The sequence below is a fragment of the Balaenoptera borealis genome, assembly GCF_965194805.1.
Source record: "Balaenoptera borealis genome assembly, chromosome: 7".
Classification (NCBI taxonomy): Eukaryota; Metazoa; Chordata; class Mammalia; order Artiodactyla; family Balaenopteridae; genus Balaenoptera; species Balaenoptera borealis.
This window is the reverse complement of record NC_138864.1, coordinates 105718775-105740829: the sequence shown is the minus strand read 5'-3', so window position 1 is coordinate 105740829 and position 22055 is coordinate 105718775. Positions and strand designations below refer to the sequence as shown.

Genomic DNA, 22055 nt, shown 5'->3' with positions numbered 1-22055 from the left:
TATTTTCCACATCCCACCCTGTAATACTGTTTACCAAACGATGACAAACTGGAACCCTAGCCCAAAGGTTTGGTTTGTGGACTGTGAGAAATTTTAAGGCACTTTAAAAAGTCACCAATTGTTTTCTTAAATGCTTCAAAATACACACTTCTAGGGTGTCTGGCCTTAGCCTACTTTGTGGGTTTCAAATCACCAGTGCCTTTTTTGGTTCAGATACACTTTGCATATCTGCCCACTCCATGTTTCAGAACTGCTAAAAAATGTGAGAGGAAGGTTAAGGTCTTATTTCTCTTGAATTGATGCACTGGCACTGCAGGTTTCGGAGGCAACTCCCCTAAGACAGGTCTTCTGTTAAGGAAGCTCAAATAATGTGTTCTGAGGCCAAAGATTTTTCCTCCCCACTTCAGGGGCAAATGGAGATGAAGCAAGTTGCCAAGCAAGTTGCCAAGGCAGGGTGGAGAGGCCTAGGTTGCATTCCAGGGGCTACTCAGTTAACGGGGTCTGTACGTCCAGCCCTCCCCACCCTTTAACTCTCGTTCCTCCTCCCCAACTCCAATGCTCAGAGGAAGGACAGAAGTGTAACCACAAAACCTGATCCAGAAAGGGGGAAAGCACAGCTACTGCTTTCCCAGCCTCAATGGCCACAGCTGCTGTCATCTTATTTCTCCTCCTCACAGCACGCCATCACTGCATCCCCGAGCAAAAGGTACACTATGCAAAACAGCAAATCATAATCTCATGATTAAAAAGGGGGTAGGAGGCCTGCACCAGATACAGCTAAGTGAAAGTATATCAGACTCTTGCAACATTCTAGAGGAATGAAGATTATTGCATTTACTGTTCCTCGGGTTTGTTTCTGTAAAGCCATGCACATTTTTTCTTAGAACTAATTTATGGCAAACGGATGCTGGGTTATTGAGCATAATACTCAATACTGTTCAGAATGAATCGTCTCTCAAGAATATCTAATATATTTATTTTGGCTTATATGTAGGACTGACTGTAGAACTTGGGAAAGTCAAGCAACTGCTGTGCTACCCATGAAAAGCATTAATGTTCCCATTTTATTGTCCAAACTTCTTTGGAAACTTTTCCTATTTGAAATGTTGACAGTCAATTTTAGATGTCAAAATAAAGAAGTACAAACCACAAATCTACCATAAACCTTTCAGAGTCCTTTATTGCTAAATTAATGTACCATCCCAAGATTCTCCTTAATATTAAAATCCTTCAGAGAGTGTTATGAAGTCCCTTATCACCTAACACAGCTGAAGATTACAAGTGGTCATGCCTTCCCCACTATATGCTGGTGTGCCCAGCCCACCCCCATCCTTGACCATAATGCACAGATTTGCACACCTCTTCAAGAAGTTAAACTAAGGCTATTGGGCCATGATCTGGAATTTGCTTACAAGTACTGCCCAGAAGAGACTGTTCCTCCATTTTTATTAAAAAATACCAATAATATTCTACTTACCCTATACTATCACTAAAGCCCAGCTCTTTGATTCCCCTCACCGTTTTTTTTCTTTTGGTTTTTTTCCTTTCAAAATAAATGAAAGTTTTTAACACATAAAGCATAGAAATTTCACAAGAAAGTTTATGGACAGCTCAGACTCCTGGGGCATCCTTACTATGTTTAGCCTTGTGCCATCAACCCCTTTCAAAAACCGATTTTCCCCGTTCCTCAGATAATCTGAGTCCCAAGTTTATTATTCTCTCTACACTGGCTTTCAGCTTCATCCTGTCGATAATCAGGGAAACACATTTTCTTCTGACGCGAGAGTAGGAGAGGTACTTTCATTCAGAGCACCAATCCGGGGACGCTGAAGAATTCAATGGAAGCCGAGCGGCCTGGCCGGCAGCCCCGCACGGACTGGCTCTGTGACGCGCTGGCAGGAGATGACTAACAACCGGGCAGGGCAGGCTGAACCGGGAGCCGGGCCTGGGCTCCAGAGGGCCTGCGGCAGGTCTCAGGAGAGCCTAAAGCTCTCACAAGAGAGGAGTTTAACAAGATAACTCGGCTTTTAAGTAACAGAGGCAGCCTCCTGGCCTCTGGGCTGCGAAAGGGCTCACCTGCCAGGAGTAATAACACAAGCAATTACTGCACACAGAATAATAAAGCTCAGCGGGATTCCCAGGTACTCGGATGGAGTCTCCCTCCCCCTTACTTACACAAAGGGGGAAGGAATGGGAGGAAGAAATGCCCCACTTTCCATGAAGACCGGGGACAGTGCTATTAGGTAAGTGTAAGTTAAATTACACTTGACAGAGTAAGCCACTGTTTTGGGTGGTTGCCAAAAATAAAAATGCCCCTGGTATTAAAGGCTGTATATAAAACAATACATCCTCCCTCTCCTGGAACAGAATTCATAAAGTTTAAAAGTTCACTAACATCACGTTCCAGAGACTGGAAACACAGACTTAAATGTCTCGCTTCTCATTCCTTTCTCTACCACAAACTTCCAGCAGGCCTTCCTCACTTTAGGCAAGTTTCCTTCAACTTGCATATCGACAGCAGATTGCTCACAGCTGCTTTCACAAACATCTGAGTATTCCCACCTGGACCTACCCATTTCTGCTGCCTTTTATCTCATCCGTTTCATTCCTCTGCCTCTGTCAAGACCTGTCACTTTCACCGTCTCCCCAGAAGAGATGTTTAAAACAGAGAAACTGATCTGAAAATATCACATCTGATTTTTCCAACCCATCCATTCTCCAAGAAAACCTTCAGTATTTAACTTCATGAGGTCCCCCTTCCACCATAAAACAAGGTTCCCTGCCTCTATTTAACAGCATTTTAATGAGAGGGACACCTAAAATCTCATCAGCCCAAAGCTTTACCCAGAATCAGGTGCACAGCCTGGTCTCAAGCCTGGGCTGCCGGTGCTCCATGAAAGCCTGGAGACCTTCCACCCCGCCCCAGGCCACCCTAGCAGCCACTTAAAAAACCAACTACCTTCTGTTTATTTTGGCCTCTGTTGAACTATGCCAACCCACACTCTTTCTCCCAGACTTGACTCTTCTTACTAAACCCATTAAACATACATTTTATCACTCAAATCAGAACACTCTGAGAGTGAGAACAGGGCGTTACTGATAATCATGCCAAGACAACAGCCCTGGGCAAAGTGGGATGTAAGTTGCCCTGTCCTTACAAAGGTGGGAGGCCAGGTAAGGGGCTGTTCCTTGCAAATAACCAATTTATGCTGGTCCTACACATTGTTCCTCTCTGCCAGTCTCCCAAAGGGGACCAGAAAATGCCCAAACAAACTAGTCCACCTCGGGGCAAAGAAAACAGAAAATGTTTTACGTTGTAGTGGAAAATTTTTTCTAAATATATCAACTTCAAGTTTTGATCCTTTGGGGGTGGAGACGAAATGCAGCCCAGTCCTAAAGAACCAGAGGCTAGAGGGTTCCTGGGAGGATGGGGCAGGAGTCAAAGGAAACCAAAACTTTGCCCATCATATTTTTGCCTGATTAGCCTCACCTGTGCCGCTGAACCACAACTAGTATTCACACATACAACTGCCCTTTTCCACGTGTTACCTAAATTTGTTTAATCTTTCCTAACAGTTAAATGAATACCTCCAAAACTCAGAAGGTTACACATTTGCCAGTGCAGTTTCTGCTAAGCCAGGGCTTCCCAGACTTTTAAAGATTCCAGACCAGTAGAGTTTCCCCCACTTCCAAAAATTAAGGACTGACATGTTATACATTTTTTATTTGTACTGAGGACATGAAAGAAAACAAAGGCCATCACGTTATTTATACAGTAAAGGACATTTTAGCCAAAAAATAATAATACTGGTAAGAATATAATCTCAAAATTAAAGCCAGTCCTTCAAATTGAACCGCCTTAACATCACAAAACTTGCCAGGTGCCCTTTTTCCTTTCATTTTGCCTCAGCTGGTTCCAATTCCAGTCCCATCTGAGCTGGGGACAGATCCAGAAAGTGCTGGACTACTAACATCAGCCAATGGTCAGAACACCGCTTTCTCTCACTCATTTTATCAGCAACAACCCCATGAGGTGAGCACTGTTATTACGCCTGTTTACAGGCAAAGCTGGAAGGTAAAGGGTAAAGTCACTTGCCCAAGGTATTGTGGCTAATAGCCAGTGAAGCTAACGACGTGGGCCACAGCCATCCCAGAAAATCAGTTCGGTTCTGCCTCAAGACACAACTTATGTGTCTGTTTCCCAAAGTGTGGGCTTGTTTAAAAAACAAACCAAGAAAAACTGGTTTAGGTGGTATATGATCCCCGTATGTATGTACCAGCATTTAATATTTATACATAAATAAGAACTGTCTCCTGTCCCCTTTTCAATTCTCTTTCAATCCTTTCTATCAAATGAAGTTTCAGTTTGGCGGCAGGAAGCCTTCAGCACATCTCTACCACTTGTTACACACTTCCTTCAGAGCCCGCTGTGAAACGCTGTACCTAGCTAGAGTTTAATAACACTCGCTGTTTAGTTTTCACTGTGGGGTTTTTCTAAAGGTACTTTCTAGTAAGTAGTAACCAGGAAGGAATACTGGTTTCCCATTTTCAATGGTGAAATCATTTTCTTTTAAAATAATATTTCAATTTTTAAAATAGCTGATTGCCCCAAAGATTTTCAAACTAAATAAAAGTAGAGGCAGTGTTCCAATATGCTAAAAATATGGGAGGGGCACACACACACCTGAAGCCCCGGAAACTGGAGGTAAACCATCAGCAGGGTTGAGACGAGCTGGACCAAAAGGCTGCAAACAAGACTCCCCTGGTTCGGCCTCTCCGAACAACTCTAAAAATGGCCGGCTTTCCCCGTGCAGGATGTGGTCAGGCTCACCACCACTACCACCCCACCTGCTAATCCAAGAAGAAAAATGAGGAAGAGCTATGTACCAGACTGTAGGAAAGAAAAGTCAGGCCTCTCACAGGACCTTGCCTCTGACCTCCTCCTGTCATCCATAGGTAGGCCGTTGCACCCTTTCTTAGCCAGGGAGCTCTCTAGAACCCAGAGAGAGCAGATAAGGCTAAAGCTCTAAGAGTCTACTCTCCTTTAAGTTCAAGACCTCAAAACATCTGGGGGCCTTCAAGCAATTAAAGAGTAGTGATTTAATGATCCCCAGGAGCTGAGCCCTGCCCTCCACTGAAAAGATGGTGGTTTTCAAGGATACTGACTGGGGAAATAGACTACCAACCGTGAAAGAATTAATGAGCGTAAGGAGAGGATAAGCTGTATTTTGCCCTAAATCTAATCTAAGATGATCCTTGTAGGATATAGAGGTGAATTCTAAGTAAAGCGCCCCCTACAGCTACCAGAAACATTAAGTGCACTTCTAGGAATCTATCTTAGGGAAATGCCGACACAAGAACACGAAGATGTATCAAAGGATGTTGATATATCAACAGGAAAAAAGTGGATAAGCAAACACACCCAAATTATGGAATACTCCTCAAACATTAAAGAATGAGATAGACGTATAATTATGACATAGAAAGATAGTTATGACAATTAATTTAAAAAAAAAAGTTACAGGACTCATTACGACCTCATTTCTGTTTGTTTGTTTGTTTGTTTAAAAAGGGAGGGTGTATATATCTGCATGAAAAAACTGTGGGAAGAACATTTACTTAAGGGAATGAGAATGAATGGTAGAAAACTCATAAGGAGGGCAGAGAGAGATTTTTGCATTTAACCTTACATACTTCTATACTGTTTGAAGTCTTAGGAACAAGCATGACGTTGAAGATTTAAATATCAATAATTATGAAATTACTAACACTGGATGGCATTCACCTGAGCATGTGGAAGTACTTCAGGGATGAACTAGAAAACGGCTGGTCAAAAGAAGGAAAGGCCACCAAGGAACTGCAAATGTGACCCTTAATCATAAGGACCTCAAAGACTTGAGAATTACAAGAAAGTTTTATTTACATATTAGACAAGCTAGTGGAATAGAAAGTAAAGACTGGGCTTCCCTGTTGGCGCAGTGGTTAAGAATCCGCCTGTCAAGGCAGGGGACACGGGTTCGAGCCCTGGTCCGGGAAGATCCCACATGCCGTGGAGCAACTAAGCCTGTGCACCACAACTACTGAGCCTGCGCTCTAGAGCCCGCGAGCCACAACTACTGAGGCCACGTGCCACAACTACTGAAGCCTTTGCATCTAGAGCCCATGCTCCTCAACAAGAGAAGCCACGGCAATGAGAAGCCCGCGCACCGCAACGACGAGCAGCCCCTGCTCACCGCAGCTAGAGAAAGCCCACGCGCAGCAACAAAGACCCAACGCAGCCAAAAATAAATTAAAAAAATAAAAAGTAGAGACTAAGACCACCAAAGAGGTCATTATCATTTTGGGTTTTACTGGTGGTGTTCTTGTTAAGAACAGGGCTTATAAACAAGAAACAGGATGGATATAAATAGAGAAACCAAAAAGCCCACATGTGTGGTTCTGCAGGATTCTAAGAGCAGAAAGTGAGGAGCAGAGAATCTTCATGTTTGTAGATGACACTAAAGACTTCCATAGTAATAACGTGCCAAGTTATGGGTGCCAAATTATAGGAAGATCTGGGGAATCTATGCAAATAGAAGGAAAAGTGGCAAATGAGTGTTAAAATGAGCATATGGCCTAAGTCAGGCATATAAAACAACTCCTCAGCTGTCAGTTATGACCTAGGAATAGGCTCTCGGAGTCACTGTAAATGGACCCCTGAGGACGTCAGCCCAATATTGAGCTACAGATTAAAAGCAATGCGAACTGTCCTGGGAGCCATCAAGACAAGTGCTAAAAAGAAAAAAAGAAGCTACTATCCCCTCTCATATAAAATTCAGAGGCACTGGCCCCAAAAACATACACTTCTTTTGTCATTTATGTCCTGCCCCTTCAACTACATACAGCACAGAAGTTAAACAAGATCAGTGGGTCTCAAATGCCAGCCCCTGGATGAATCCCAAACGGACTCTTTCAGAATCACTTAGGAGTGGCTTTTTTAAAATACGGATTCCCGGGAATTCCCCGCTCGTCCGGTGGTTAGGACTCCACACTTCCACTGCAGGGGGCACAGGTTTGATCCCTGGTCAGGGAACTAAGATCCGCGTGGCGCACGGTGCAGCGGGAAAAAAAGAATAAAATACGGATTCCCAAGCCACACTTGCAGAGATTCTAATCCAGTGCCTCAGAACAGCCTTCTAGGTGGTCCTGATGCAACGACCTGTTTAGAAAATCACTGGCCTCCTTCTCTCTCTCTAAATCTACTCCCAGAAAGGATGTAAGGAAGCTTACAATAAAAAATAAACTGAAGAAACCATGTGAGGAACTACCAAGAATAGATTAAGATGATTCCTATACTTGCACATGAAATGGAAGTGGGAAAGATCTGCAAGACAATGAGAATGATCTAAAGGAAGAGGCTTTGGCGTCAGAGTGTGAAAACCAGAGCTCAGAACCCAACCAAGCCCCATGCTCCCGCCAGACTCCCACAACAAGAGCAGGACCAGAATAAACTCTCCCCATGCGCTACAGGTTCCCTGACTATCCTCCTCACCCTCACCCTTCGCAGGTCTAGACCTGCTGCCCCAGGAGAATGGCTGGGTGTTCGGAAGCAGAGGTGAGACTGCATAAATAAAACCCACTGGTACCATGTTCCTCTGGGTCCCAAGCAACCACTCCCACTAGTCTATCCTGACACCACCGCTGAAGCCAGGAATCTTCATGGCTCAATTCTATCCACCCTCCAGCCGCTCCAGTGTCTGATCACTTAGTCTAATTCAAATTCTAACTCTGGTCTTCCACACTAGAAAACCGTATTTCAACTAATCTACCTTCTCAAAACAGAACAAAAAACAAGCAATGGGAACAGAAAATATGTCTCCTGCAGGATAAGCAGCAATTCAAAGTGAAGACTACCAGAAGGCATAAGATTTCTCAGCTTTGATTCATGCCTAAAAAACATGTAATACAGTGCTTCTTTCTTATACATTTGCAGCCTTTGGGGGCTATAAGGAGCTTAGAGACGATGAGTCCAACCACTTCATTTAAGAGAAAAGAAAAGAGCCTGAGAGGCAGACTACCTTACCCCACAGCACGCAGCTGCACAACAGCAGCAGCTGGCCTAGAACCTGTGTCCCCTTAATCCCAGGTCCATGATCTCTCTTCTTTTCCAGGTTGCTTCCCAGGGACAATGTTAATGCATTGGATTTATTAACTTGAAGCACAGTTCCCCAAATCTCCTCAATTCCCCCTATTACACATGAGGTTGGTGTTACAAGACCATCCCGAGCAGACTACTTCCCACGTAAAGAGAACGCAAAGCACCTCAAACTGTGTTAAGGCATAAAGAGAGAGGAGATGGTGCCTTAAAGTCTCCGTCATAAGCATGTAAATGGAGAAAATATGCCAAGCACAGTTTATATCAGAGACTGAACATCTCAAAAATGACATCTGAAAGTGTCACCTAAATTTTCATTAAGTTTATTTTCCCTGTAAGTTGCTTAACTTCCTAATTTTTAAAAAATGCCAACTGAAATCACTGGGGTTTTTTTTCCTAAACATTAGAGCTAAGTGAGAAAAACGTGATGTTAATTTATCATATTGAGTCTCACTGAAAGTAAGTGAATCCCCACAACACTCCATCTGCATCAAATGTTCACAACCTGTGACTCTGCATCAATTTCCGCTGTAAGAACAAAAAGCATACGTCAGTCTCCCAAGAGAGGAATTAGCAACAGAAACCGGGGCGGGGTGGTGGGGAGACCTGGGTGGGTATCCATCTCCAAACAAGAAATAAGAGGAAAAGCTACCTAAGCCCAGTAAGAGTTGAATCCCTCTACTTCATTCCTTGTCCCCGATAAGGCAAAAAATTTCCTACAATATTTAGCTATGCTCTCCCTTGAAAAAATGAAACAAAATAAATCCAAAGACCAGATTCCAAAGGATATCTACTGAACACCCTGCTAGAACCATACCTGTCAGCTGGACTGCTAGCCCATGCTGATAAGTAAGTTTCACAACAGACCTTAGAAGCTTCTTACCGGGATTCAAAAACCTGGCCAATTTTCTCTTCTGAACTTACCGATGAAAACTAAAATGTTCACTTATTTCCCAAATTTCACTCTCCAAGTAAACCGGGGCATAGACGCGCCAAAACACTTGCCTCGTTATTACCAGCGCTGATCACTACCCGGCCCCAGGAGTCCCCACTCCTGTTAAACAGCCACACTGCTCACGAGCTCTTCTCTCCTGACCGTTAGTTTGAGCTCTGAAGCATGCTACTCTGCTTTTCACCATCACTGTTACCTAAAGCTTGCTAGGTTAAAAGTGTTGCCAGAGGCCAGAGCTACTACATTCCAGGCAGTAAAAAAATGATGTCAGGAGCATGAACACTGACAGGTTCTAGCTGCTCTGTGACTCCTGCTAAGCCTGCTCTTGGCGTTTATCGTCTCATCCGGGGCCCGTCCACTGAGAGGTGGGTACCTTGGGAATACACAGGATTGGCTGACAGGAAGTCAGAAAACCTTAGTCTTGGGACTTCCCTGGTGGTCCAGCGGTTAAGACTCCGCACTCCCAACGCAGGGGGCATTGCAGGGTTCCATCCCTGGTCAGGGAACTAGATCCCGCATGCCACAACTAAAGATCCCACGTGCCGCAACGAAGATCCTGCGTGTCACAACTAAGACCCAAATAAATAAATAAATCTTAAAAAAAAAAAACCAACCTTAGTCTTGGCCCTGTAAGAAACGTGAATATGACCAAGAGCAAATATTTTTTTTAATCAATCTCTCATCAGTTATATTTATTCAGTAGACTTAATGTCTGCTACTGATCTCACCAGGATACCAGAACAAGCATCACCTCTGCTGCCTTTCCACCTTTTATCACTGTAAAACACATATATTAATAGCTCAGGTTAAACCCATACCATTTATGTGAAACAATGAACTTGAAGACACTGAAGAGCTGCTATAAAAATTCTGAAAATAATCACCAATGGAGACCCTAGGACCTTTGCATTTGCGGTTCCCTCTGCCGGGAACTCTTCCCCCGTGGCTGGTTCTTTGATGTCTATCCGATCTCAGCCGAGGGAAGCCTTTCCTACCTAAAGGAGCCACCCCTCCCTTCCTCCCAACCGCTTGGTCCCATTCCCCTACCGGAAATCGCTATCTTACACTATCATCTTCTTGTTTACTTGTTGATGGTCTATCTCCTCCATGAACCCATAAGGGCAGGAATCTGATTTACTTTTTTACCACTGTTTCTCTAATACCCAGACAGTGCTTGACACAGATGATCAATAAAATTCGTTCAAGAAAGGAAATATGATTGCTCATCATTCTATATCATTAGTTAGTACATGGCAGCAGCCACTGTTAGCACGACTAGAGCCAGAAGGATGCTTCCTCTTCGTACAGGAAAAACGACAGAAAGCCTTTAAGACATAGCAAAAACTTAGTGCTCCTTTACTTACAATTTTGATTGAAAGCTACCATGCTCACCTGCTGGGAAGTGGGCAATTTTAAGACTAGAGGGGAAAGCCTTCCATCCTATTCCACCCACTTCTTTGCAAATGGCCCTACTAAAATATTGTTATTCGGCTACCTTGTCCCTTTGAATAGTAGAATAAGAGTGTTAAGTAGCTTAGCAAAGGTGTTTTTCTTTCACAGTCTGCATGAGCTAAGTGCACGTAGGAAGGAACAGATCAGTAGACTACTACTCTATCCCTACTACACTCTGGAAAGACACATACTTCTTAGCTCAGAAACATAGGAAACACTTAGCTATAATGATCTAAATTACAGGCAGCATTTCCTACAAGCTGTACACTGGAGAAATTTCCACTAAGCTACTCACCAGGAAGCTTACATCCCGCTTCACAACAACCTGGCAGCACAATTCCTGTCGAAGGAGGAAATTGTGGCCATTTCCTCCTTTAGGTGTCCCAAGGCTTAGGCATCGAGTGAGAATCCTGGTTCTTAGCATAAAACCAAAGACTGGCAGAGGGATCCTTTTCCCCTTTTAAATGGGGCGGGGTGAAATGGGAATTGAGATTTGGTCTTCCACACCATAAGCAGGATAAGATATGCTGCTTCCATGGCTGCTTCTGATAAGCACAGAAGACTCAAGAACTGCGGCGGATTTATCCTGCTATGTGCTCCTGCTTGAAAAGACATGCAGACATAAGATAGGAGGGTTAGCGTGAAGACTTCGAAAAGGGCTCTATCCCCATGACAGAAGTAAATGGGGTCAGCAAAACCAGCGAAAATAGCCATCTCTAAGTAGCTGCTAAGTGGGGTGACTGAATTTTATACTCAGTACCCCAAGACTTCTCCCAACCTCTATTTAACATGTGCTGACAATATTCTGATGCAGCTAAAGAAAGTCTAGTATTTACTCAAGAAACCCAGAGATAGAATCCTCTAGGGTTTTGAGAAAATATCTGATTTGACAGAGACATTTACTTTCCCAGGTCCTATTTTGTCTGCCCACACAATTGCCAGTCTTATCCCAACTCAAAAAATATACAAATCCACCTTCGGTTTTTCCATCATTCTCACTGCCTTCTCAGTAACAGAAGGGCCCCACAACGCTTGTGTCAACTTACTGCCGACTTCCTCCTTCAACACATTCCAGAACCAGCTCTGTCCCTTGGCTCCCACTCTCAATAGCAGACGTAGCCTCTACCGTCATTTTAAAAAACTGGGCAAATGCAAAAATTTTTTACAACTTCATTCTCAGTTCTTTCTTCTTCAACCTTAAAAGAAGGAATGCAGGACTTGCTAGGACAGCAAGGCAGAGACCAGAAGAAACTTGCACTTTCCATGGCCTTTCCATGGTTCTTTGGCAAAAAAGAGGAAGGGTGAGTACTCCTCTTCACTGCAGCAAACCTCAACCCTAGACCTTCAGACCTTCAGCTCAGCCTGAGTCCAGACAAATCTCAGCCTGAAAGGCCCGCCTCTGGTTAGTCAGTTTCTGCCCCTCAACCCAAAGACAAGCAAAGCAGTGGCCACTATTTTCCTATTCATCAAACTATTTCCTCCTCACTTTCCTCTGTCATAGAGCCCCATCTTCCCTTGCAGTTCTTACGAAGCAGTTCCTGGTACCACTGGAAACGATTACTCTCCAGGAAAATACAACTTTGCTTAGCGGAAGAACTTCACACAGAGCAACTGGCCAGGGGTCGATTTTTCATTCCAGACAGGCTTCGAAGCCTGGCACAAATCTGCCTGTCGCTCTGTAGTTCACCCAGCTTCCCTCACCTAATCCCTGCCTGGAACTCACCCACCCACCTCTTGCAGCTTGGTCACAGAAAAACAGCAGTATAGGTGACTCTACCACTCAATCTTCAAAGCCTCCGTCCAATCCTAACGTGTCTTCCACACCACACTCCTTTGCACGTAAGGACCATAAGCACCAAATAAAGTCACTTAGCATAACAGCAGCTCCTGGACAAGACAGGAGTAACATCTAATCTTTCCTTCGCTCAATTACAGTCAGCTTCACTTTCCTGCAATTTTGCGGCCATGCATCACCGGCCCTGCCCTCTGCTAACGTCATGCCCTGGAATCAGAGGCACTGTACTATGATGTTCAAGAGCCTGTGCTTTAGCAGACAGGCCTGGGTTCAAGTCCCAGCTCTGCCTCTCATTACCAATTAAAAAGTACCTGTCCTGGGGAAAACTACTCTTTCTAAACCTCAGATTACATATCGGTAAAATGTAGCCAATGATCCTATCTACTTGTTAGGTATTATAAATGAGATAATACAAACAGAATACTCAGCTCAAGACATGAGCCTTAATAAACAAGTGATTGTTGATACTCAGTATCCTCGGGAGTAATCTGTGGGCAGACGTCGTCACCCCATAGAATCCAGATGCCCTGGAAACCTCCAGCATTTGTAGAAGCAAAAATATGTTCAGCCTCCTTCCACTCCCACCCCACAAATAAGAGGGGCCTTTAAGAAAAATTCAAGCCTTAGCAAAGGAAAAAACTCAGAAAGATTCACTCAGTGCTGCCAACTCCACTACCAGACCGCCAAGCACTGCTCTGTTCCTATGGTGAAGGGAAAGATCAGTGCAAATGAAAAAGCTAATTTAAGAGGAGCCACTTCAGGATAATCCTTTCATAGGTCAAGTCAGTATTTCAAAGAGGTGAAAATATGTGGACCTTGGAAATTCCCTTCTCTTTCAGTTTCTGATAAATTCTGACTTTCCGTTTATGTATAAATAAACGGGGAAAGCAATATTGAAAATCCTAAGAATCTCAGCTGGCGGCAGCATACTGCCTAAGAAATGAATACATGAGCATCAGTGGGAAAAAAAAAATCTTGAAATCTAATTCATACACACAAGCTGAAGAATACTTTAATCCTGTGAAAGACAATGAGCCAAGAAAACAGAATGTATTTTAAACTTTCTACAACTGTAAACCACTGCAGAGCTTTGGGACAAAATCTCATAAAGAATATTTCCTGACAGAAAAGTCAGAATTGCAGTCTGAAATGCAATCTGGAAGTCTGTGGTCATCACAACCAGAAATTCTAGTAACAACCAAGAAGTGTCAGGTTCCAATATTAGGGAGCGTTGGGGGGAGGCCAACAGAGGGGACAACTGATAAAGAGAATTTATACTACAAAATTATCATGGAGCCGGGGGTAAATATTTTTTAATGAAACTTGCAGGGTTTAAATTCACCATTCAAGGATGTAGGAAGTAAGGGGATATATAATCAGGCAGAATCTACGGTGTTACAGCAGTGAGCTGGGAATCAGAACACTTGGGCTCTGGTAATGGCTCCAATCCAAACCACGAGGTGACCTTAGGCAAGTCACTTGCCCTCTTCAAACTAGTCTCATCTGTAGTGAGGGAACAATAATGATCGCTAAGATTCCTACCGGTCTAACATCTTAAGAGTCAAAAAGAGGGGGAGCACAAATATGAGGAGCTCTCAGGACTACAAACTTGACACAAGAGGTGGAGGGAAAAAGACGGGAAATGAGGGCCAGAGCGCGAGAAAACTTGGCGTAAGTAACTGAGCGTGGGTGAAAATATAAAAGCTTCAAGAAGACCAAGTACTCCAAGAGTTCCATGGAAGAGCGGACGTCAGGATCTTGAAAAAATGCAAACTACTCAGCATATGCTAAAATGGACAGAGGACGGGTGGATCAGAGGACAGCTACCAACAAATTATCCCCGTTAACCAATCACTAATCTGTCTGTCCTGGTAAACAGCCAGGAGACTGAGTGCCGCGATCACGGAAATCACTGTGACCCCTAATGCCAAGGTGTCCGGGAGGCAAGGCACCCAGAGGAGTCCGTGTCGGTTTGAGTCCAGGGAGGGGATTCCGAGAACGGGTGAAAAGTGAGGAAAGGGGCAGAGGAAAGAGGATCTGGGAGACCATGCAGGCTGGCGGCAGGGGAAGGAGCCAGCGCCAGACTCCCGCACGGTGGTGGCCAGTGGGATCGGTGTCCCGGTCCCCGCTCTCACCATCTTGACGATGCCCCGCTGCACGGTGGGGACCGCGGGTCCCCCGGAGGAGCCGCCGCTCTGCGCGGAGGAGGCCATGTGTAGCGATGGAAAACCAGCGAGTAAGACGGTGGGCCGGCTTGGAGGTGTCAGTGTGGGTGTCGGTGTTGGTGAGAGGCCGCCGCGGAGAGGAGCAGGCGGGCGACCGGCTGTGGGCGATGGACGGGACGGACACGCCGGGTGCTCAGAGGAGCAGCAGCGGGACCGCCAGCAAAAGAGACGCGATCTCCGCCGCCGCTACACGTTCTACTCGCCGCGCAAGCGTGCCAGAGCGCCACTGCTCTCCGGCCAATTAGAGCCCAGAGCCCGCCGGACCCCAAGCCAATAGGCACCCTGCTCGCGGAACCCCGCCCCTTGCTCCCCAAACCGGTGGAGAGCTTCAGGAAGCGCTGAAAGAGCTGATTTGCGGTGATGGGCTAAGTATGGGGCGGGACTTCCGGGGCAGCAGTAGTAGGTAGTGTCGGGAGGTGTAGTGGAAAGGAAAGGACACGTCAGCATCTGGCCGCGGGGCGCGGTGGGCCATGGGAGCCCCAAGGGCGGGGTCAGCCTCGCCCTCCGGCTTGGCCCCGCCCATTACGCCCCGCCCCGCGGGCCCCTGGGGAGACCACGTGGAAGCCCGCTTTACAGGAGGGCGCACCAGGGTTGGGGAGAGCGGACTGGGACCCCCGAGCCAACGAGGCCGAATCCTAGAGGGATCTCAGTACTGGTGCACACCGACTTCCGACATTTTACCTCAGCTGAAAGTGTGGGAAGTACTTGGAAAAGTCTGAACGCCGTGAAACCTACCGATGTTGGCCTTGACACCGAACGTGGCCGCGCGCCCTCCCTGTAATCGGGAGTGTATCTCGCTCGCATTTGAGTCGTCGGTGACTAGCACTTGTTAGGTGCTCGATTAATGTTTTTTGGTGGAAAGAATACATCTCTCTTACGGGGTGATATGTCTTGTGCGCCAGTGAAGTTGCGGAGAACCTTGCTAACACTCTCTCCGTTGACGTAGCGTGAAGAGCCACGCCTCCTCCAACCGCCCGACGCCATCCCTTCACCTAGCCCTAGTCTCTTTCGAATAAAGTGATGGCGGGGTAGGGAGGCGCAGAGCAAAGACATGTGAATGTTGAGAGACAACTAATATTCGTCGAGTGCCCACTATGAGGAGCCGAGGATCTTACTTTCATGCCATTTAATCTTAATCTTGAAACTTGGTCCTACACTGACGACAGTTTCCCCTGTAGCTCTTTTGAGAAGCGGTTATTCTCCCACACTTAACTTTTCCCAGAGGCAAGTTTTGGGGTGAGCATCTTCCTAGACGCCTATTGCCCCTTCCATACCATTAATTTGCCATCCTCTTCAAAAAAAAAAAAAATCTCTGTGGTGGCTCATCCCACCTGATTATAGTACTCTCCTCTTCACTGGGGTTGTTGTCTTCTCTGCCCCAAATGCCACTTTGTCATTCATTGAAATTGACACCTGGTGCACACTCTTCTCCACCCAGTGATCCTGAGTGACTTTAACCTTTATGTGCCTGACTTATCCAATACCCTGGCCTTGACCTCATCTTCAGTGAATTTGACCTCTGCACCCCTTCAGCTACCCTCTTTAGGACAGATGAAGCATTACAACAGCTCCACAGCTGAAACTGTAAACTCAAACACCCCATTCTCTGATCATAATTGCTGTCCTTTCTCCCTTCTCACTGTTACTTCTTATACCTTGTATTAGTTATCTATTGCTGTATAACAATTTACCCCAAAACTTAAGTATTAAAACAATGAGCATTTATTATCTCACAGTTTTTGTCAGGAATCTAGGCAGGTCTTAGCTTCAAGTTCCCTCACAAGGCTGTAATCAAGCCTATAATCAATGGGAGCTTTTGTCTCATCTGAAGATCCCATCTGACTAAGGGAGGATCTGCATTTAAGATCACTCAGGCAGTCATTGGCAGGATTCAGGACCTCAGTTCCCTGCTATGTGGGTCTCCCCGTAGGGCACACAGCGTGGTAACTGGTTTGCATCAGAACAAGTGAGTAAGAGAGCGAGAGGACAAGCACGAGTCTTTTTGAACCTAATCTCAGAAGTAACATCCGAGGACTTCCCTGGTGGCACAGTCGTTAAGAATCCACCTGCCAATGCAGGGGACACAGGTTCGAGCCCTGGTCTGGGAAGATCCCACATGTTGCAGAGGAACTAAGCCCGTGTGCCACAACTACTGAGCCTGCGCTCTAGAGCCCGCGAGTCACAGCTACTGAAGCCCACGTGCATACGGTCCGTGCTCCGCAACAAGAGAAGCCACCGCAATGACAAGCCCCCGCACCGCAATGAAGAGTAACCCCCACTTGAGTCCCCGCTCGCCGCAACTTACAGCAACAAAGACCCAACGCAGCCAAAAAAAAAAAAAAAAGTAACATCCCATCACTTGCCATGTTCTATTAGGTGCAGCCCACACTCAAAGGGAGGAGATTACACAAGGGCAGAGATTACCCAGGAGGTAGGATCACTGGGGATCATCTTAGAGGCTACCTATCACACACTGTTCTTTAAGTAGAATTCAAAGTCCCTGAACCTCTCTGTCCTCTTTATATCAGCTCTTTTCTGCTTTCTCCTGGTCCCTTAGACTCCATTATTTTTGCCCCTCTCCTTCCAGTATCCTCATCTCTAATCCCCATTTGCCTTCCACTGGACTCAACTGTCAAAACTCCAACTCTAGAACTCTCTGCCTTCTCCAAACCTACCACTTAACTAGAGCAAACACTCAAAGATGCAGGTCATTGCCACACTAACAATTCACAGGCCCTCACACATTGCCTGGAATTTCTTCTGTTTCCTCAATCACTTTGGTCTCCAACTCCATTGGGTCTGGTGTGTCGTTGTTTAATTAAAACTATGTTTTTAGAGCAGTTTTAGTTTCACAGCAAAACTGAGAGGAGGGTACAGAGATTTCTCCATATATTCCCTGCTGCTGCACAGGCATAGCCTCCCTCATTATCAACATCCCATGGTCCATTTGTTACAGTTGATGAACTTATATTGACACGTCATAATCACTCAAAGTCCATAGTTTACATTAGGGTTCACTCTTGGTGTTGTACATTGTATGGGTTTAGACAAATGTATAATGGACATATATCCATCAATATAGTATCACACAGAGTATTTTCCCTGCCCTAAAAATCCCTGGGTCTGTTTTACAACTGATGGGAACATACTTTATAACACAGGGAGCTCTACCTAATGCACTGTGGTAACCTAAATGGAAGGGAAGTCCAAAAGGGAGAGGATATCTGTATGTGTATGGCTGATTCATTTTGTTGTGCAGTGGAGGCCAACACAACATTGGAAAGCAACCATACTCCAATAAAAATTAATTTAAAAAATCCCTGGGTCTGTTTTAAACCTTCTCTGTTTTCCTCTTAACCCTGACTCCACTCTCTCCCACACTCTCCAATAGCGTAAGGCCTCCTACTTCGGAGGGATAATAAAAGCCATCAAGAACTCCTTCCATATAAAGACACAGACGTAGAGAACGGACTTGAGGGCACGGGGAGGGGGAAGGGGAGGCTGGGACGAAGTAAGAGAGTAGCACTGACATATATACACTACCAAATGTAAAACAGATAGCTAGTGGGAAGCAGCAGCATAGCACAGGGAGATCAGCTCTGTGCTCTGCGACCACCTAGAGGGGTGGGATAGAGAGGGTGGGAAGGAGACGCAAGAGGGAGGGGATATGGGGATATACGTATGCATATAGCTGATTCACTTTGTTATACATCAGAAACTAACACACCATTGTAAAGCAATTATACTCCAATAAAGATGTTAAAAAAAAAAAAAAAAGAACTCCCTCCATTTCCCACCACTAAAGCTAAAAACTTATCTTCCTTCTCATTCTTCTCCTTTTCTCCCTTGTTACAAAGAAAAAACTTCCTACTGCTTAGGCTAAACTCTCTGTCTATGTCCTGGATCCACCCCCTCCACCTTCTCAAGGGCGCTCAGATAATTCCCTCTCCTGTTTCATAGCCTCTCAGTTTATCCTGGATTCTTCTCATTAATATTTAAATATTCTCAAATGTCTTGCACAGTAAAAATAAATTAATTAAATTAATCTTTACTCCATATCCCTCTCCAGATAGCTCTCCTCCCTTCATAGGCAAACCCTCTTGGTGAAATTCTTTGTGTCTGTTGCCTCTGCATCCTCACCCTGCATTCAGTCCTCAGCTCCCTGCACTCTGACTATTGCTCTTATCAACTTACTGAAACTGTTCTCTCCAAGGTCACTCATGAGTGACCTCCTTGTGACTACATTCAATGGACACTCTTCACATTCGGCAGTCACTTAGCTGAGCTCTCCATAGCATTTGACATCGTACTCCTTGAAATGTCTCTTTCCTTCCCATATTTCTTATATTCCTCCCATCTCTCTAGCTATTCCTCCTCATCTCCATTGTAAAGGACTCTCCTTTTGCCTACCCCTTAATATTGATGTTCCCCTGGGTTCTTCTCAAAGTATCTTTTTTTCTAGCACAAAACATTCTTCCTGAGACATCTAGTCCATTCTCATGGCTGCATGCTAATGATTCCCAAATAGATAACTTCTGTTAAAATAACTCCCTTGCGCTCCAGACCCATATGTACAATGATACTCTGGATATCTGCCCGTGGCTGTCACCTTGGGAATTCAAATTCAACATGTCTCACAAGGAGCTCATTATCTTTCCTCCCTAGCCTCCTCTTCCCTAGTATGTGTCTCAGCCCAAATAATGAGATGAAAAGCTACACAGTTAGGGCTTCCTTGGTGGCGCAGTGGTTGAGAGTCTGCCTGCCGATGCAGGGGACACGGGTTCAAGCCCTGGTCTGGGAGGATCCCACATGCCGTGGAGCAACTAGGCCCATGAGCCACAACTGCTGAGCCTGCGCGTCTGGAGCCTGTGCTCCGCAACAAGAGAGGCCACGATGGTGAGAGGCCCGCACACCGCGATGAAGAGTGGCCCCCACTTGCCGCAACTGGAGAGAGCCCTTGCACAGAGGCGAAGACCCAACAGAGCCAAAAATAAATAAATAATAATTAAAAAAAAAAAACACAAACTCACATTATTAAAAAAACAAACAAACAAAAAAAAAGCTACACAGTTACAAGCCAGAAATCTGGAGCTCATCTGTGACTCCTCTCTCTACCTCATTCCTTAATTCTTAGTCAATCTCGGAAATCTGTTAGATCTACAGCAGTGCGGTGTAGCACATAAGCCCGACCTGGAGCAAGGCTGCCTGGGTTCACATCCCAACACTATATAACCTTGAGCAGGCTGTGTGGTATCTCTGTTCCATGGATTTCTCCTCTGTAAAGTAAAGATGATAATAAGACTTACCTCCTAGGGTCGTTCTGGTCTTGAGGATTGTATGCGTTAGTATATGCTAAATGCATAGAACACTGCCTGGATATATGTGTTAAATTTGCTGTGATTATTATTAAGTATCTCCTGTTGCTTAAGCCTGACATATTTTCACCCGGGTTGCTGCACTAGGCTTATAATAGAGCTCCCTGACATCAGGGAGCTTCCTTGACCTACACCCCACCCATTCTTCCTACTGCAGCCTAAGTGATATTTCTAAAATGCAGATCTGATCAGGTCTTTCTACTCCCTAAGCCCCTCACGTGATTTCTCTACACCAGCTCTTCTCTCACAGCTCTACCCTTCCACAGTGTGCCCAGGCCAAGTGAACTCGGTTTTGGCCTTTCAAGACTACACCCCTTGGCCTCCAGGGCTTTGTGCCTACTTTTCTGTCTGCCTGGAGCACTCTTTCCATCCCTCTTTCCTCCTCCCTGCCCTGACTCACTTCCCCTGTTTCCCCATCCTTCAGCTCCCCACTTAGAAATCAGAATGTCTCCCCTGGAAGGCATTGAGAAGAATGCCTTTCCTCAGGGTAGGATTGTTTTGTTTTTTCTCCTACTCTTGATCTGTTAAAGCACGTATGAGATTGTAGTATCATTGTCTCTTTCCCTTTGAAAATGTCATCAGACTGTGTCTGATTTCCTTACAGTGGAATTCGGAGGCCATGCCTGGCACAGACAGCTGCTCAGTATATATCTGTGAATAAATGAATGACAGGGACTTCCCTGGTGGTCCAGTGGTTAAGACTCCGCGCTTCCACTGCAGACAGCACAGAGTTTGATCCCTGGTCGGGGAGCTAGGATCCTGCATGCTGTTCGGCGCAGCCAAATAAAATACAACAAAATAAATGAATGACAGAAAAGTATTATCATATTCATTTCACCTGTAAGGAACTATAGATTCAAGTAGGATGTTTGTTGAAGGTCACACGGCTAGAGAAGTAGTAGAGAAGGGATTTGACACTAGTTCTTGTGACTCTAAAACTCATGTTCACTCTGCCATTAGTAATGGAAGGAGACTTAGAAAACCTTAAAGGTGACTCCTGTGTGGTGGTGAACATGAACACATACCGCCCGCCCACACACACACGATCTGGAGATGGACAAGATTCATTTAAACAAACAAACACACACCCTATTTTCTGTACTCCTTTGAGAGTAAATCTAGGAAATATATCCCCGGTAGTAATAATGGCCAAAATATATTGAGCACTAAATACTAAACAGACTCGATGCAGAATACTTTTCCCTACATTACATAATTTAATCCTTAGAACAATGCTATGAAATACTCAGTCTTTTTCCACAATGGAGGACATTAATGCTTCGAAAAGGTGAGCAACCAACTGTAAGTCAATTGGTAATAAGGGATGGAGTCAAGATGTGAACCCTGAAATTTCTGACCATAGTCTGCTCTCAACCATTTGACTAGCCTGCTTCTAGGGTGGCCAGACAAGCCCCCTCAACCTCGATCTGTACCTGTAGAATCCAGAGGCTTCAATGAAAGAGTTTTCAACTCTTCAATGAGCTTCCTTTGGATAAACGGGAGGAAATGCAGCACTGGACTAACTACCTGCTTCCATTCTTCCAAGCCCCTCTCCAACTTCAACCCACCCTCCATACTGTCAACTTGCTGTTCTTTCTGAGATGCACATTTCAATCACACAGACTCCCTCCTTAACATTATAGTGGCTCCCCTTCTGCTTCAGATAGAGTTTCAACTCCTAAGCATAGCACAGGAGGCCCTCACCATCTGGCTCTGACCTACTCTTCCTTCTCCTCCTCCTCCCTCTCCTCCTCCTCCTTCTCCTCCTCTTCTTCCTTCTCCTTCTTTTTAAAGTTTGTTACAGACTGAACTGTGTTCTGCAAAATTCATATGTTGAAGCCCAAACCCCCAATGTGACTGTATTTGGAGATAGGGCCTTTATGGAGGTAATTAAGGTTAAAAGAGTGGTTTCCTAATCCAATAAGATTGGTGTCCTTATAAGAAAAGGAAGAGAAACCAGCTCTCTCTCCCTCCCCCCACGCTCCCTGCCTGCAGGTGTACAGAGGAAAGGCCATGTGAAGACACAGCAAGAAGGTGGTTGTCTGCAAGCCAGAAAGAGAGGTCTCGCCAGGAATCAACTCTGGCACCTTGATCTTGGACTTCTAGCCTCTAGAACTGTGAG

General features: G+C 45.2%; 1 protein-coding gene, 1 long non-coding RNA gene and 1 pseudogene across 3 annotated transcripts in view; 2 read left to right on the top strand and 1 right to left on the bottom strand.

Moving 5' to 3' along the window:
* SND1 (staphylococcal nuclease and tudor domain containing 1) overlaps positions 1-14767 on the bottom strand; it is a 415142-nt gene extending 400375 nt beyond the window's left edge. The window contains exon 1 of the mRNA XM_082400014.1: positions 14469-14767. Coding sequence (XP_082256140.1) covers positions 14469-14546 — 78 coding nt within the window. The 5' untranslated portion in view covers positions 14547-14767. The remainder of the gene's footprint in view (positions 1-14468) is intronic.
* LOC309632548 overlaps positions 1-22055 on the top strand; it is a 167254-nt gene that overhangs the window by 120464 nt on the left and 24735 nt on the right. The window lies entirely within an intron of this gene.
* Positions 14555-22055, top strand: part of LOC309632648 (mth938 domain-containing protein pseudogene) — a 25488-nt pseudogene continuing 17987 nt past the window's right edge. Inside the window, exon 1 of the transcript in view lies at positions 14555-14764. The product of the transcript in view is annotated as a mth938 domain-containing protein pseudogene (transcript). The remainder of the gene's footprint in view (positions 14765-22055) is intronic.